The 13,693-nt window shown below is 20.7% G+C and overlaps 1 protein-coding gene across 3 annotated transcripts in view; it reads left to right on the top strand.

Moving 5' to 3' along the window:
• The window catches only part of LOC129613268 (myb-like protein P), a 132,810-nt gene extending 123,482 nt beyond the window's left edge, over positions 1–9,328 (top strand). For all 3 annotated transcript variants that reach the window (XM_055527256.1, XM_055527258.1, XM_055527257.1), the window contains 4 exons: positions 4,364–4,778; positions 4,934–5,110; positions 5,166–5,506; positions 5,566–9,328. In XM_055527256.1, the coding sequence (XP_055383231.1) occupies positions 4,626–4,778; positions 4,934–5,110; positions 5,166–5,506; positions 5,566–6,472 (1,578 nt within the window). In that variant the 5' untranslated portion in view covers positions 4,364–4,625 and the 3' untranslated portion in view covers positions 6,473–9,328. The remainder of the gene's footprint in view (positions 1–4,363; positions 4,779–4,933; positions 5,111–5,165; positions 5,507–5,565) is intronic.
• Positions 9,329–13,693: the final 4,365 nt, after the last annotated feature.

The raw sequence follows: 13,693 nt of genomic DNA on the forward strand, positions 1-13,693 counted from the left end.
TTATTTTTAATACCATAAAACTATTATTAATTTTAAGCTAAATGTGACTTTCTTATATATTCGCCTATTTAATTTCTATAATAATTTGAAATTTCATAATCAGCAATTTTATGATAATTTTAAAATTCAAATTAAACATCAGAGAGTTATCATAGTTAATATTAACTTAAACAACTAAAAAACTAAGGGAAAAGTTTACAAATAAAATTTTACTATAAAAGATGAAAATAAAAGTGCTTTGTTTAACGATTAAAAAATTCATATGAGATTTTAAAATGAAAAATGAATTTGAACTTGAATTCAATTTGTTTTCTCTTTGAAAGTTTTCTGAAATTCTAAATCTATTTTTATAAATTCATAAAAAAATACCTCAATTAAAGGTTGTCAAAAGCGTTCATATTAAAAAATTAAAAAAAGCGTCTATTAAAAATTAAATTGAAATTGTATTTGACCTTATTCAAACAACCACTTAACTCATAAACTAATACATAACTAATAATTGATTATTAAGCTTTTCCCTAATTAATTGTCATTAATAACAACTAATTAGATAATAATTAACATTATTGCTAAAATTTAAAAATTAGCTTAAATGCTAATTAGTTCAATGTTCTCAAAAAGTTCCAGTTGAGTGTTCTCAAAAAACTCCTATGACCCTTCAAGCATAGTTGTATCCAAAAATTATGTTCGGTTTATTTATTGTTTTAAATTTTATCCTAAAAAGAAACAAAAATACAATAAATTAAAAACTTTTTGAATGATCTCAGTAATTTTTTAAAATGTATTTTGCAAAATAATAGTTATACATATGTACGAAGTTTTTAGTATAATTCGGTAATTCTAATTCCATACCTATTTTGTCCAGTATGTATCTGTACAGTAATAAAAAAGCACTTACATATTATATTAAAAATATTTACAATTTTACACAGCAGTGCCCGTCATGCAAAATCACTGCCAACACCGGATACACCAAGTAAAATAGTATATAAAGAAAAAATCTATTATATATTTTCTATAGTTTTATCTTTTTCTCATTAAAATTTCATCTATGACATAAACATATCATTAATTTCTTTGTTCTATATTTAAATTATTTTCGCCAAAAATTATAATTAATTTTTTTTTTGAAAATAAAATATATTCTTCAAGACAAAATTTAAAATAAAAATAGTTTATTTTTGAATTTTCTCTCTCTATTTTTCTCTCCCTTGTTTTTCTTTTGCAAAAATGACTAATTTTTTGAGAACTGAAAAAAGTAAAATTAAAAAAGGAAAAAAAACTTATCGGCAAGTTTTCTTGTTTGTTTTTTTTTTTTTGCCGCCACATTTTTAACAGTTCATCTGCGACGATAGTGAAATTTTCATTTTTACATGTCATAGAAGTGAGCAAAAAATAAAATATACACAACCCAAAAATTATGAATAATAATATGTTCTTTAAACATTAATGATTAATTATGAACTTTATATTTATATTATTCTTTTATTTGTTAATTACATGGTCTTCGACACATCAATCATCTTATTAAAAGTTATCGTTCGAAATCGAATACTTTTTGAAGTTGGCAAAGCTCTCATTAGTCCTTTGAGGTAGAACCATCTAAAAATATTTTCATAGTATTAATATTTTCTGATAAAAATTCGAAAATTAGTTTATTAACATTGGGTCCAAAAAAAAATAAAAATATATACATACATATGTACATACTTCAGCTGCCACATACGGAATTGTATATTTTAAAATTTAATTCACAAAATTCAATAATACCAAAAAATTACAATATACAGAAATATGCCAATTAAATCTGAAATTTAGAAGATAGAATGAAAAACGAAACATTTAATATGATAATCAAAAATTATTGATTTCACATTATTCTTTCATTTAATTGTTAAAATCAAAATTTTTAGCAAATAAAATCTATCGCATAAAAATAAAATTAAATAAAATCATGTCAAGTTTTTCTTTTAAAGATGGAAAATTCAATGAAAATGCGAAATAAACAGAAATACGCTATTTTTTTCTGTACATAATTATATACAACTTATAAACACAAATTTCGATTAATTTTTTTTTTTCATATTTTCCAAAGAATTTTAGTTTCATGCCAAAAAAACAATATAACTATGTACATGTATGTATGTATGTATTTAAACTTTGAAAAGCAAGATCAAACATTGAAAACAAATTTAACAACAATTTAATTTATGTCTGAAATATTAATAAAATGGTCTATTATAATTTGTTTTTTATGACTTTTAGATTTTTAAATTATTGAAAATATTGTAATTTTTAAGATGAAAAGGAAAAGAACTTTTTTTTGTTATAAACGCTATTTTTTGTTCAAAAAATAAATTTAAAATAATGCTATTCAAAAATTTAGGTGCGGGAAAAAAGAATCTTATCTCATATATACACATTAATAATTTGATTACTTAAGCGTACATAAAAATTTGCTAGTAATTTATTTAAAAAACTATACAATAACTGATTCTATTACATTTTGCAACTATCTCCATTTCATCTTCTTTCGCAATTGTATTTCACTTAAAACAAAAAAATACCTCTTTAGTGGATAGATACCTCTTTTTTTTAGATAGAAAAAAGTAAAACTGTTGAAAGAATAAAGCGTAATAAATATGAGTATGTATACTTAAAAGGAAAATTGTAAAGGATTCTTGGTTTATTATGTGAAATACTAATTTAATATTAACATTATTCAATGCATATTAATTGATATATTATAATAATAATACAAAAAAAAATTATTATTATTCTAAGCTTTTAAGTAAAATTATTACTTAATGTGTAACTTAGTCCATAACTACAGTTTTTTATTTTTACCTTAACTCTACAACAATTTCCATAATTCAAATATCTTTTAAACACAATCCAAGAATCAAATTAACCTGACGATCTAATGAACCCGGTTCCCGATAACTTTAATAACTGACCGTTTTTATTATTGAGTAACCTTTCTGAATTTCGTTTAATGAAGAATATCATTAGTTGTTTAAAAACTCCACTTGTTAAAAACATTCTATAAAGATTACTCATTTATTAAGACATAATGGAAGATAGCAAGAGTAACATTAAACCTTGGAACTTACATAAGAACCCGAAACAGCGCTAAGGTTAAAAAGTTTTGAGATGCCTAAAACATTATTAAAGTCAAAAATGCACAAAATTCTATATATGCCTCAATCGAAAAATTATAACTTGTCATACTTCGTAAATTACTTAAACATAAGGTTCTTTTGCTAAATAATTAAAATTTAAATTATATTATTATTTTTAACCATTATTTAATAAACTTATGAAGGCACGTCATGTCTGTGAATTTTGATGAAAAAATAATAACTCAAGTCATTCTTTTAATTTAAAAATTGTAATTAAAAAAATTCTTCAGAAAAATTTTACTTGCTTGCATAAATACTTGTATATCAGTAAAGATGTTTATAAAATGTTTACAGATATAACGTTTGATGTATTTAATTTTATATGTGTAAATTATGTACATACGTAGGAGCACTACAAAATATTTACATTTTATAGAATCAAAGTCAAGGTAACATTTCATACATAACGTTATATACAAGAAGGAAATATTTAATTACTTTCCTTTGATTGTAATTTAGCCATGAGTTAAATTTATTAATAATGTGTTATATAACATTATACCTATTAACGTGTTCACAAATATTAAAAATAATAAGTACTTTGAAAAAACTTTATAAAAATATGTTCAAAAACACAAAAAAATAAAAGATGAAATTATTTAATTAAGTAAAATCCAAAAAATTAATGTGGTTTTTAATTAAAGTAAATACATAATTTTACAGGAAAAATGAAAATATAATTTTTCTATTTAAATTAATTTGATTTTAAAACGCAAATCACAAAATTTGGCAATCTGAATTTTAGTTTTTCTGAACATTTTGGAACAAATTGAACTACTGATTGTTTCGACCGACAAATCGAACCAAAACTGTTGTTTCGACTTGTTCCGAGAAGCTCTTCCTATACATTCTAAATTAAATTTAATTAACTAAACGCTAACGTTAAAATTAATTAGTCGTTTTTAAGTTCTGACTGAACTGGATGAACTGGAAACTCCGCATCCTTATTATAGTTTGAAAAATTTATGAAGAATCTTACCCTTAAACTCGTATCAGAAACCTAAAAATATACAATCAAAAATATAACAAAGATTTTAATAATTTTCTAATAACATAAAAATAATGACAAACTATCACTTTTTAATTAATTTCAATTTTCAATCAAAATATTTAGTTAAATTTCAAATTTAATTTTTTATTCCACAAATAATTTATTTTTTTTTTATATTTTATACTTCTAGATCAAAGTTTATAAAAAAGCGGAAAAATAAAACAATTTTAATTGTTTATTTTTATTTGGAAGGTACAGAACAGTTGCCAATGTTTTATAATTGAAGTATATGCATACATCATAATACACAAACGAGAAACCAAAGAAGATAATATTAAACAAATTGCTAACAAAAAATTTAAATTTACAATAAATTATAAATATATTTTACTTAAGGAGTATTTTAATATCAATATTAAAAACATAGTAGTGAAAATACAAACAATTCCAAGATGCATATAGAAGTTCAAGTAGCTTTAAATTTTGTTATTTCTTATTTATATAATAAACTGCCGAGACGACGTGTCAATTTATTTGGCGAAGAATTAGAGAAAGCATTAAAGGACAAATTTCAAGGGCATTGGTATCCCGAAAAACCATTTAAGGTACATATTTGAAATTTATTAACTTAAATTCATGAATTTACGTAAAAATAAAGAGATATAGTAATACATATGATACATATGACATAAGTGTTTTTAAAACTTGTTATCTTACTTATCTCCACATATTTAAATCCCCGTCTTCTTTTTTTATTAAGGGATCTGCATTCCGATGCTTAAAAACTGGTGATCCAATTGATCAGGTTTTAGAAAAAGCCGCCAGAGAAAGTGGTGTACCGATCAGTGATATTCTTGAAAACCTTCCAGCTGAATTGTCAGTTTGGGTTGATCCAGGTGAAGTTTCATATCGCATTGGAGAAAAAGGAGCTGTCAAAGTAATTTCTATAAAAAAATAATATTTACATTTTTAAAAAAAATTTTTTTTTACAGATTCTTTTCTCAGAACATCATGATCATGCCGAAGATTCTTCATCAGCTGATCGCGAAGTAACAAAAACATTCAACCCAGAGGCACAATGTTTTAGGCCAATCGATGCTGTTACCAACGGATTAAATGGATTAAATTTAAGTCCAAAAACATCACCACAAGGTACATCACCAACTTCATCAACATCACCTACATTCAAAGGAAATCTAAATACAAGCCCAAATGTTGCAGCTGGTACCTTTTTACCACGTACACAGGCACCAATTACATTTACGACAGCAACATTTGCTCAAACAAAATTCGGCAGCACAAAATTAAAGACAAGTTCAAAAAGAACTAGCAGGTAGATTTTGGCTTATTTTTATATCCTAATTTTCTTTTTGCTAATGATAATATTTTTAGCTCTTATCGCATGTCACCAACTGAATTTTCCAATTATATTAAACAACGTGCAATGCAACAGCAACTTCATCATTCCCATGGACCAGCAAATGGTACTACATCAAATCATTTTGGTCCAATTGGTCAAGCTTCTCCATCACGATCTCTATCACCAAATCCATTAACTTTGGGACTTCAAAATGATCCATTTTATTTTCCCACAAATTTAAATGGTATGGGCATGTATGCTCATCAATTTGGTAATAACAGCGCTGCAGCTGCAGCTGCTGCTGCTGCTGCCGTTGCTGCAACAAATAATCATCAAAACAATGGTGTTGCTCCACGTAACATATTTGATCATTTCCATCCTGATACCAATGGGTTATATACCAATGGTGGTAATTTACCAATCGGCAGTAAATTTTCATCATATATGGAGCCACATTCATATTATGGTTTAAATAATCAACAGCAGCAACAACAACAACAGCATGGACCGCCTCCATTACAGCAAGCAAGTCAACAATTACAACAACAACAGCAGCAGTCACAACAACAACAACAGCAGCAAAATCAATCACACCAACAACAAAACTCAGCAGCAACAAATGGTGTTATCGGAAGCAATCTTAATAATAATACTAATAATACCAATAATAGTAATAGTGCTGCCAATAATAATAATACTTCGACATCTGGAATATCAGTATCAACATCATCGGTTCCAACTTCAGCATCTGTTGTTGCTCAAATAAATAATACAACAACTACAAATAATAGTAATTCCACTGTAAATAATGGTGGTGCTGTTAATTCCATTAATGGTACAGCTGGAAATCAACAACAAGATACTTCAAAAATAATGGATGGTCTTAATTCATTCTATTCCAGTACCGGCCCTTATCAGCACCTTTTGGTTGCTAATTAAATAAAGATATCTGAAAAAGAAAAATGAAAAAGCTTTTAAAATAACTAGAATGATATAAAAGAAAAAGCAGACGAAAGATATAGTTAAAATAAAACAAAAAACCAAACTCAGAAAAAAATAACTAAAAGAATATAAAAAAAATTTATTTTTTTATTTTTAATTATTTTTTCATAATATTAAATTACGAAATTTTGCAGATAAATAATAATAAAAAAAGAAAAAAAAAAACAAATTAATATGAAAATATTTTTCTACATTTAAACTATAATACAAACACATTACATACACGTAAATACAAAAACAAATGAACAAAAAATCAACAAAATATTTATTATCAAATAACTGTTTTATTTCATTCAAGATGGCAAACAAGCATTCTATAATAGTCTAAAACAGTCAAAATGTTTGTTAAAAGAAAAAAGGGAGAAAACCAACAAAAATAAAAGTTAAAAAATCAATAAAATGATTTTTATAATAATTATAACAATATATTAAAGTCATGCTTACATAAATATCTAGTTCTAGATTAGAGAAAAACAGAAAAACAAATAAAATAAATTCAGTGTAAGTTACATTTAAAACTAGAATATTTGAAAAAGAAAGTAGTGGAAATTTAAATTACGAAATACATAAATGAATACATAAAGATTAAATGTCATTAAAAAGTAGAATGCAGAAAAATTATTGGCAACATACATTTTGCAAATATAAAAAATAATTAACTTGATTTTCAAAATAAAAATTTTGGAAATACGGGTAAATTTTAATTTTAAAGTGTGTATTCTTATTCGTACTAAAATTTTTGTAATATCAATAAAATCTGATAATAATGTTAATATTGAAAAATTTTTATTATTTTATTAAATATTATACTATATATTTTAATAAATTCCAATATAAGATACGCATATTAATAATTCAAATTTTTTTTGTATATAGTGTTATACAACCCAATATTTTATACAAATACTATAATAGTTTAAGTATTAAATTCAAAAAAAAAATCTGACTAAGAACTTTGCAATTTTTTCAGTATTAAGTTTCTATACTTTAAGTTAAATTTCAGATTTTCATGTAAAACACAAAACTAAATAAAAAAAAATTAACAATTCAAATCGAAGACAACCACAAAATAATTATTATAGTAAAACACTTAAATGTAGTTTAAAGCATATGTTTACAAAAAAATGCCTCTAGCGCATTATAAAAATTTTTATTTCCAAAGTATATATGTACTTAGCATTTGCAAGTGCATATGTTAAATGCTTGTAATTGATATTAGCCATGAATTCCAACCCGTCACAACGCAAGGGTCTATTATCTCAGCAAATCTTACCAACGCATTTGACAATTATATTAATTTTTTGCATTTTCTTAAAAATTAATGCATAAATGATGAATAAAATTTCAATATTATGTCAATTTCAAAAATTATGCTTGTCATTTTATAAAATTTAACACGATATGATTGACATAATTGTCAATTCTTTGATGCGCTGAGAAACGACCGGACTAAAACAAAATGTTATTCATTTCAAAAACAAAATAAAATTATTTGCAATATTACCAAAAATAAAAAACATTAAAAGAAATTTTCACTACTTTCCGCAATAGCCGAATTATACGTTATATGTGTACATACATAAATATATTTATATACTTAAAATAATAAAATTTTCAAAATTTGTTTTTGATACTATATTAACTTAGATTTAATATAAAAAAAATTAAATACATAGATAAAAAACAAAAAATCGTGAATATTAGAAATAAAAATTATAAAAATTCATTTTCATCGTTTTTTCTATTTTTTATATAACAAAAACTAAAAAAAAAAAAAAAACCCAATATAAAATTTTGTGATTTATTCTCTAAGAATGTTTTTAAAAAAGATCTTTAATAAAAAATAAAAACTAAAATAAAAGACGTTAAAGAAAATTAATATTTTATTTTTTAACATTTGATTTTCATTTAATTTTTCTTTTTCTTAATTATTTATTTTTTAAGCGTAATTTTTTTTTAATCCTTATCTTAAATACTAAGAATTAACTTTTCCCATTATTCTAATAAATGTTTATTCTCATATATTCTTCTTATACTGTTATACAATAAAAAATTTTTTCTAATTTATTTTTTAAATACAAAATTACAATTTTTAAGCAAAATTTTCTTATATATCATAAAAAAATTAATAATTTCTTAAACAAATATGAAAAACAGTTTACAAAAGTAATTTATTCAAAAAAAATTCTCTTTTTTCTATCTATTTTAGAAAGTCTATATTTGTAAAAAGTTTATAATTAAATAAACGATTTTGTATTTTAATATAAAATAAAACAAATTATAAACTTTTTAGTTCAACATGCTTAAAAAATAAAACAGAATTTTTTTTAAATAAATTTCTAGCCTAAACAGTTTCAAATACATATAATACCTGTATAATTAATTCAAAAAATAAACTCAAAAAAGAAGGTTCAAAATTATCTTCTTTTCAAAAATTATGTATAACAAGCAAAAAAAAGCAAATAGAACTCAATAAATTTAAAAAAAATTAAAGTTTAATCCTATATTATATAATCGTAATTAATAAAAAAGAGCAAAAAAAACATAACAACAAACATATTATTTAAAATTTAAGACAAAAACAAAGAAAACAAGTAAACAAAGTATTGATATTAAAGAAAAACGAAATAGCAAGAAAACAGAGGTAAATTTAAAAGATTATTATTTTTCTTTTTCTTATATAATTTCAGGCAAAGCTACCCACCAACTTGAACTAAACGAAAAAAAAAATTTTAAAAAATAAACAAAAACCAAAACTGAAACTATATACAAGAATTATAGAAAAATATAAAATATGAAAAAAATTTAGAAAATATTTCTTAACAAAAAAAACTAGTAAATAAAGAAAATAAACAAAAATTATTCCTTTTACATAACCAAAATAAAAATAAAAGCAAACAAATACCGTTAGAAAATAACCACAATTAAGTAAGCAAATTGTATTTCTTGTTTTTTTTTTACAAAATTTTGGAAAAAAAAATTATTACCAAAAATACAAAAAAAAAAAACAAATTTTAGAAATTCAAAAATAAAACTAGATAAAAAAACAAAATTAATATTACCTATATATGTAGATATACATAAATACAAATTGTATAAAACAAAAACAGAAAAATAGTGTAACTACAATATACATACAAACAAAAAACATAAAACGCCGAAATTTAAATTAAAAGAAAAATAGTAAAAAATATGAAAAACTTAAATAAGAAACATTCTTGAATAAGAATTAAGTATATATGCATAATATATACATATAATATATAACATGTATTTAAGTTTTTAATAAAAAATATATAATTAATAAATATGTGCATTTTATACGATTATATATATGTTTGTATGTATGAGAACAAGTATATGGTAAAAGAATTAAACAACATAGACAAAGAAAACGAAAAAAAAATATTACAACCAAGTCCCATTATAACAAGATTTTAAAAAAAAAATTGAGAAATTAAAATGTTTTACGATAATTTTAAAAAAATTTTTTTTTAAATGACATATTTTTTATGATAAGAAAAACATATTATTAATTTTTTTTTTTTGTTTCCCAAATTTTCTGTCGGGTTCTTTACACATAAAAATATATTTGCTTTTTTTTAATATAAAAAAATAGTAAAAAAAACAACCCAATTGTGTACCTTCCTTTTTACTCATGGGAGTGCAACTCCCAATTTTCTTACAATGTCATTTTCAAATCCAATCCGTCATGTTGTTTTTAAAGACGGCAAGTTTCATTGATATTTTAAAATTTTTGCTGATAATATTTTGACAAAAAATTAGGAAATACAAATGAAAAAATTAAAAATTCTGATTTGAGAATGTCTTAAAAAGAGATAAATGTAAAAGTAAGATGCACAATCAAGCTGTAAATTATCATCATTAATATTTTTAAAATTAAAGCACTTCAATTAAACATTTATTAGATATTTCTGATTTTTTTTAAAGCCTCAAGAGATATTTTCAATACGGCAAAAAAAAAAAAAATTTTTCTTTGATAACTTTTATCATTTTTAGATTAAATTATTTGTTAAAAGTATTTTTTATTATATTCGATTATATTTGGAATCGAAAAGAATTAAAAAACCAATAATCGAATAATACAAGAGATAATTCTAGATTACTTACAAAACTGTTATAATTATTACTTTTCATAGAATATACGCAATTAATTTTTTACATTTTATTTTTTATTTTTTTGAATTTTTATTATTATGAAAAATATGTAAATTAAATTTTGCATTAGTTAAGATAATTTTTTTTAAATTCTGTTTTATTAATAAATAAAAATTTTATGTTTAATAAAAAAACAAATGAAAAGTTTTATTTATTTATTTGGTATTTTAATAAAATTATTTGATTAATAAATGTATTAATAAAATAAATTAATTAATTACTAATATAAGATTTTTTTTTAAATATTCATAAATAATTTTGTCTTTTTTTTTTATTAAAAATATTTGTTAATAATTTGTATTTTTCAACTAAAATATAATATGAAAGATATAATTATAATTTTTATTTTTTAAGATTTTTTAAATAATAATAATTAGATTTTAGTCCCCAATTTTTGTAATTGATTTTTATACTTTAAAATTAAATTTAATTTTTTTTTGAAATATGTAATTATTTCTGTTTTTTTATATAAACATTTTTTTTTGGTATGTAATTTTAATTTGATATAATAAAAACAATCTTTTAAAAGAAGAAAAAAAAGAAAATATTTTTTTACTTTTATACTTTTTTTTACAAAAACAAAGAAAAAAACAAAACAATTATGTTATACGATTATTGTAAATGATAAAAATATTATTTTATAGAACTTAAAAAAACATTTAGTTATTGAATTAAAAAAACAAAATAAATCTAACACATTTTTTTAATAATTTTCTATTTTTTATACTTAAATTTAATTGTTAAATATATAATAAATTCGGAATCTCGTTTATTTTTCCTCTTGAATTTTTATTTTTATTTTTATTTGTTGCAATTATTTAACAATTTAATTAGTTATTACAATAAATTATTATTATTGTTTTATATATTTATTTTTTTAATATAAACGGTTTTAATATAATGTTTATTTATAAAATAGAGAAACAAACATTTAATATACGTTTCATTATATTTCATTATACACATAATATATGCAATATATATTTATAGCATTAAAAAAAAATATACGAAAAACGGAATTAATTTTTAATATTTTAATAAAATTTCATTAAAAAATTAAAAGTCGATTAATTATACAGCATGAAAAAAAAAAACAAAGCTTTTTTTGAAAAAAAATTACAAAACAATACAAAACATAAAGTAAAAATTAAAAATTTTATTTCTTTTTAATTCACAATATTATTTTAAAAATATGCAATTATATTTTACTTTTTCGAATTATACACAAATAATATATATAAATACATATATGTATTTTTTTATATATAAATCATGTATAAGCATTAAGATATATTTCTAATATATTAGTATTATTATTACATTCGTCTATACTCGTAATTATATTTTTGTAAATAAATAATAAAAATTATATGAAATAAACTTATATAAATAAAAAATTATAAGTTTTACACTCAAATAAATGTAAAAAAACAATTGATATTTAATAATATTGTGTCTAATAAAATATTATATTATATACAATATTTATATAACCTTTACTGGTATCAAAAAATATCAACAAAAAATTAAAATTAGAATTGCTAATATTAAAACTATATATAGATGGTGAAAATTTATTTGTGCAACCGAAAACGATATAATTGTATTTATATTAAAGTATTAACATTTCTAATACATTTAATAATATCATTTATAATTATCCGTAAACACTAAATTTATGAATATAATTTATTTTATAATAAAATATTTATTTACATGTATATATATATATATATGTATTAATTTTCACGCAATATATAAAATTAATCCATAAATATACCAATCAGAAAATCAACAATAATGTTAAAATTTATAAATAATCAATTGTAAGAAAAAAAAAGAGTGTACCACACTTCGCCGTGATTAAAATTTGAAGAGCACTGAAGGACTAATTTATTAATAAATTTAAATATGAATCAATATTATATAACATGTTCATATATTATATAATAATATGTATTTTATATATTACTACAAAAAAGTTAAGTAAATCTTTAAAAAAAAATTAAAATAAAAAAAGAGAAAATGATAAATAATAAATTTTAATAAGAGAAAAAAAGATGACAAAACAAGTCATTGAAAAATAAAATATTAATAAAATTAAAAACAAAATTGTTTAAATAATTATAGTAACATAAAATACATTGCAAAAAAATTAAAAAAAAAAGCAAAAAAAAGAATTTTTTTTATGTAACATTAAAACAAAAAACATTGTCTCAATGCTTAAAAATACCGCAAAATGTTTATTTTTTCATTTTTGTACTTTCATATTCACAATAAATAAAATAATAATAAAAATAATATGTGAAAATGTGTATAAAAAAATTTTAATATATAATTAAAAAAGTTCATATATTTAAAAAAAATCAATTAACTAAAAATTGTATGTAAGTATATTCAAAATTTAATATTGCGGGGCATTTTTTTTTCTATCATATAGAATAATATAATTACGAATATTTAAGTAAGAAAGAAAATATACAAAAAAAAAAATGTAATAAAATATAAAAGAAAATACATATATGCATTATGTATAATTATGTAAATACAAAAAATTCATATAATTAGCATATGACAGTCAAATGTTGTAAGCAAAGAAATATAATTTAATATATACAAATAATTAAATAATAATTAACAGATTTTTTAATGAAATTTAAAATAAGATTAATAACTAAAATAAAAAATTATGATATAGAGGAAATTATAAAACTATCCAACAATTAAAAATTGTAGTATATTCAGAATTAATTGATTTAATTGAATTTTTTCTTAATTATTAAATATATTCAATTTCATTATTTATGACTATCCTAATCCAAAATAATCCATTCTTATTGATCAATTTTATGATTTTTAAAATTTTATTATGAACAAATGACTTATCTTAAACCGAATACAAAAACATTTTTTCTTTTCCAGCAAATTTAAATTTTTTAACAATATTCGAAAACTTAAACTTGATTAAAGATTAAATCA

This window comes from Condylostylus longicornis, unplaced genomic scaffold (assembly GCF_029603195.1).
Source record: "Condylostylus longicornis isolate FDR11 unplaced genomic scaffold, ASM2960319v2 ptg000081l, whole genome shotgun sequence".
Lineage (NCBI taxonomy): Eukaryota > Metazoa > Arthropoda > Insecta > Diptera > Dolichopodidae > Condylostylus > Condylostylus longicornis.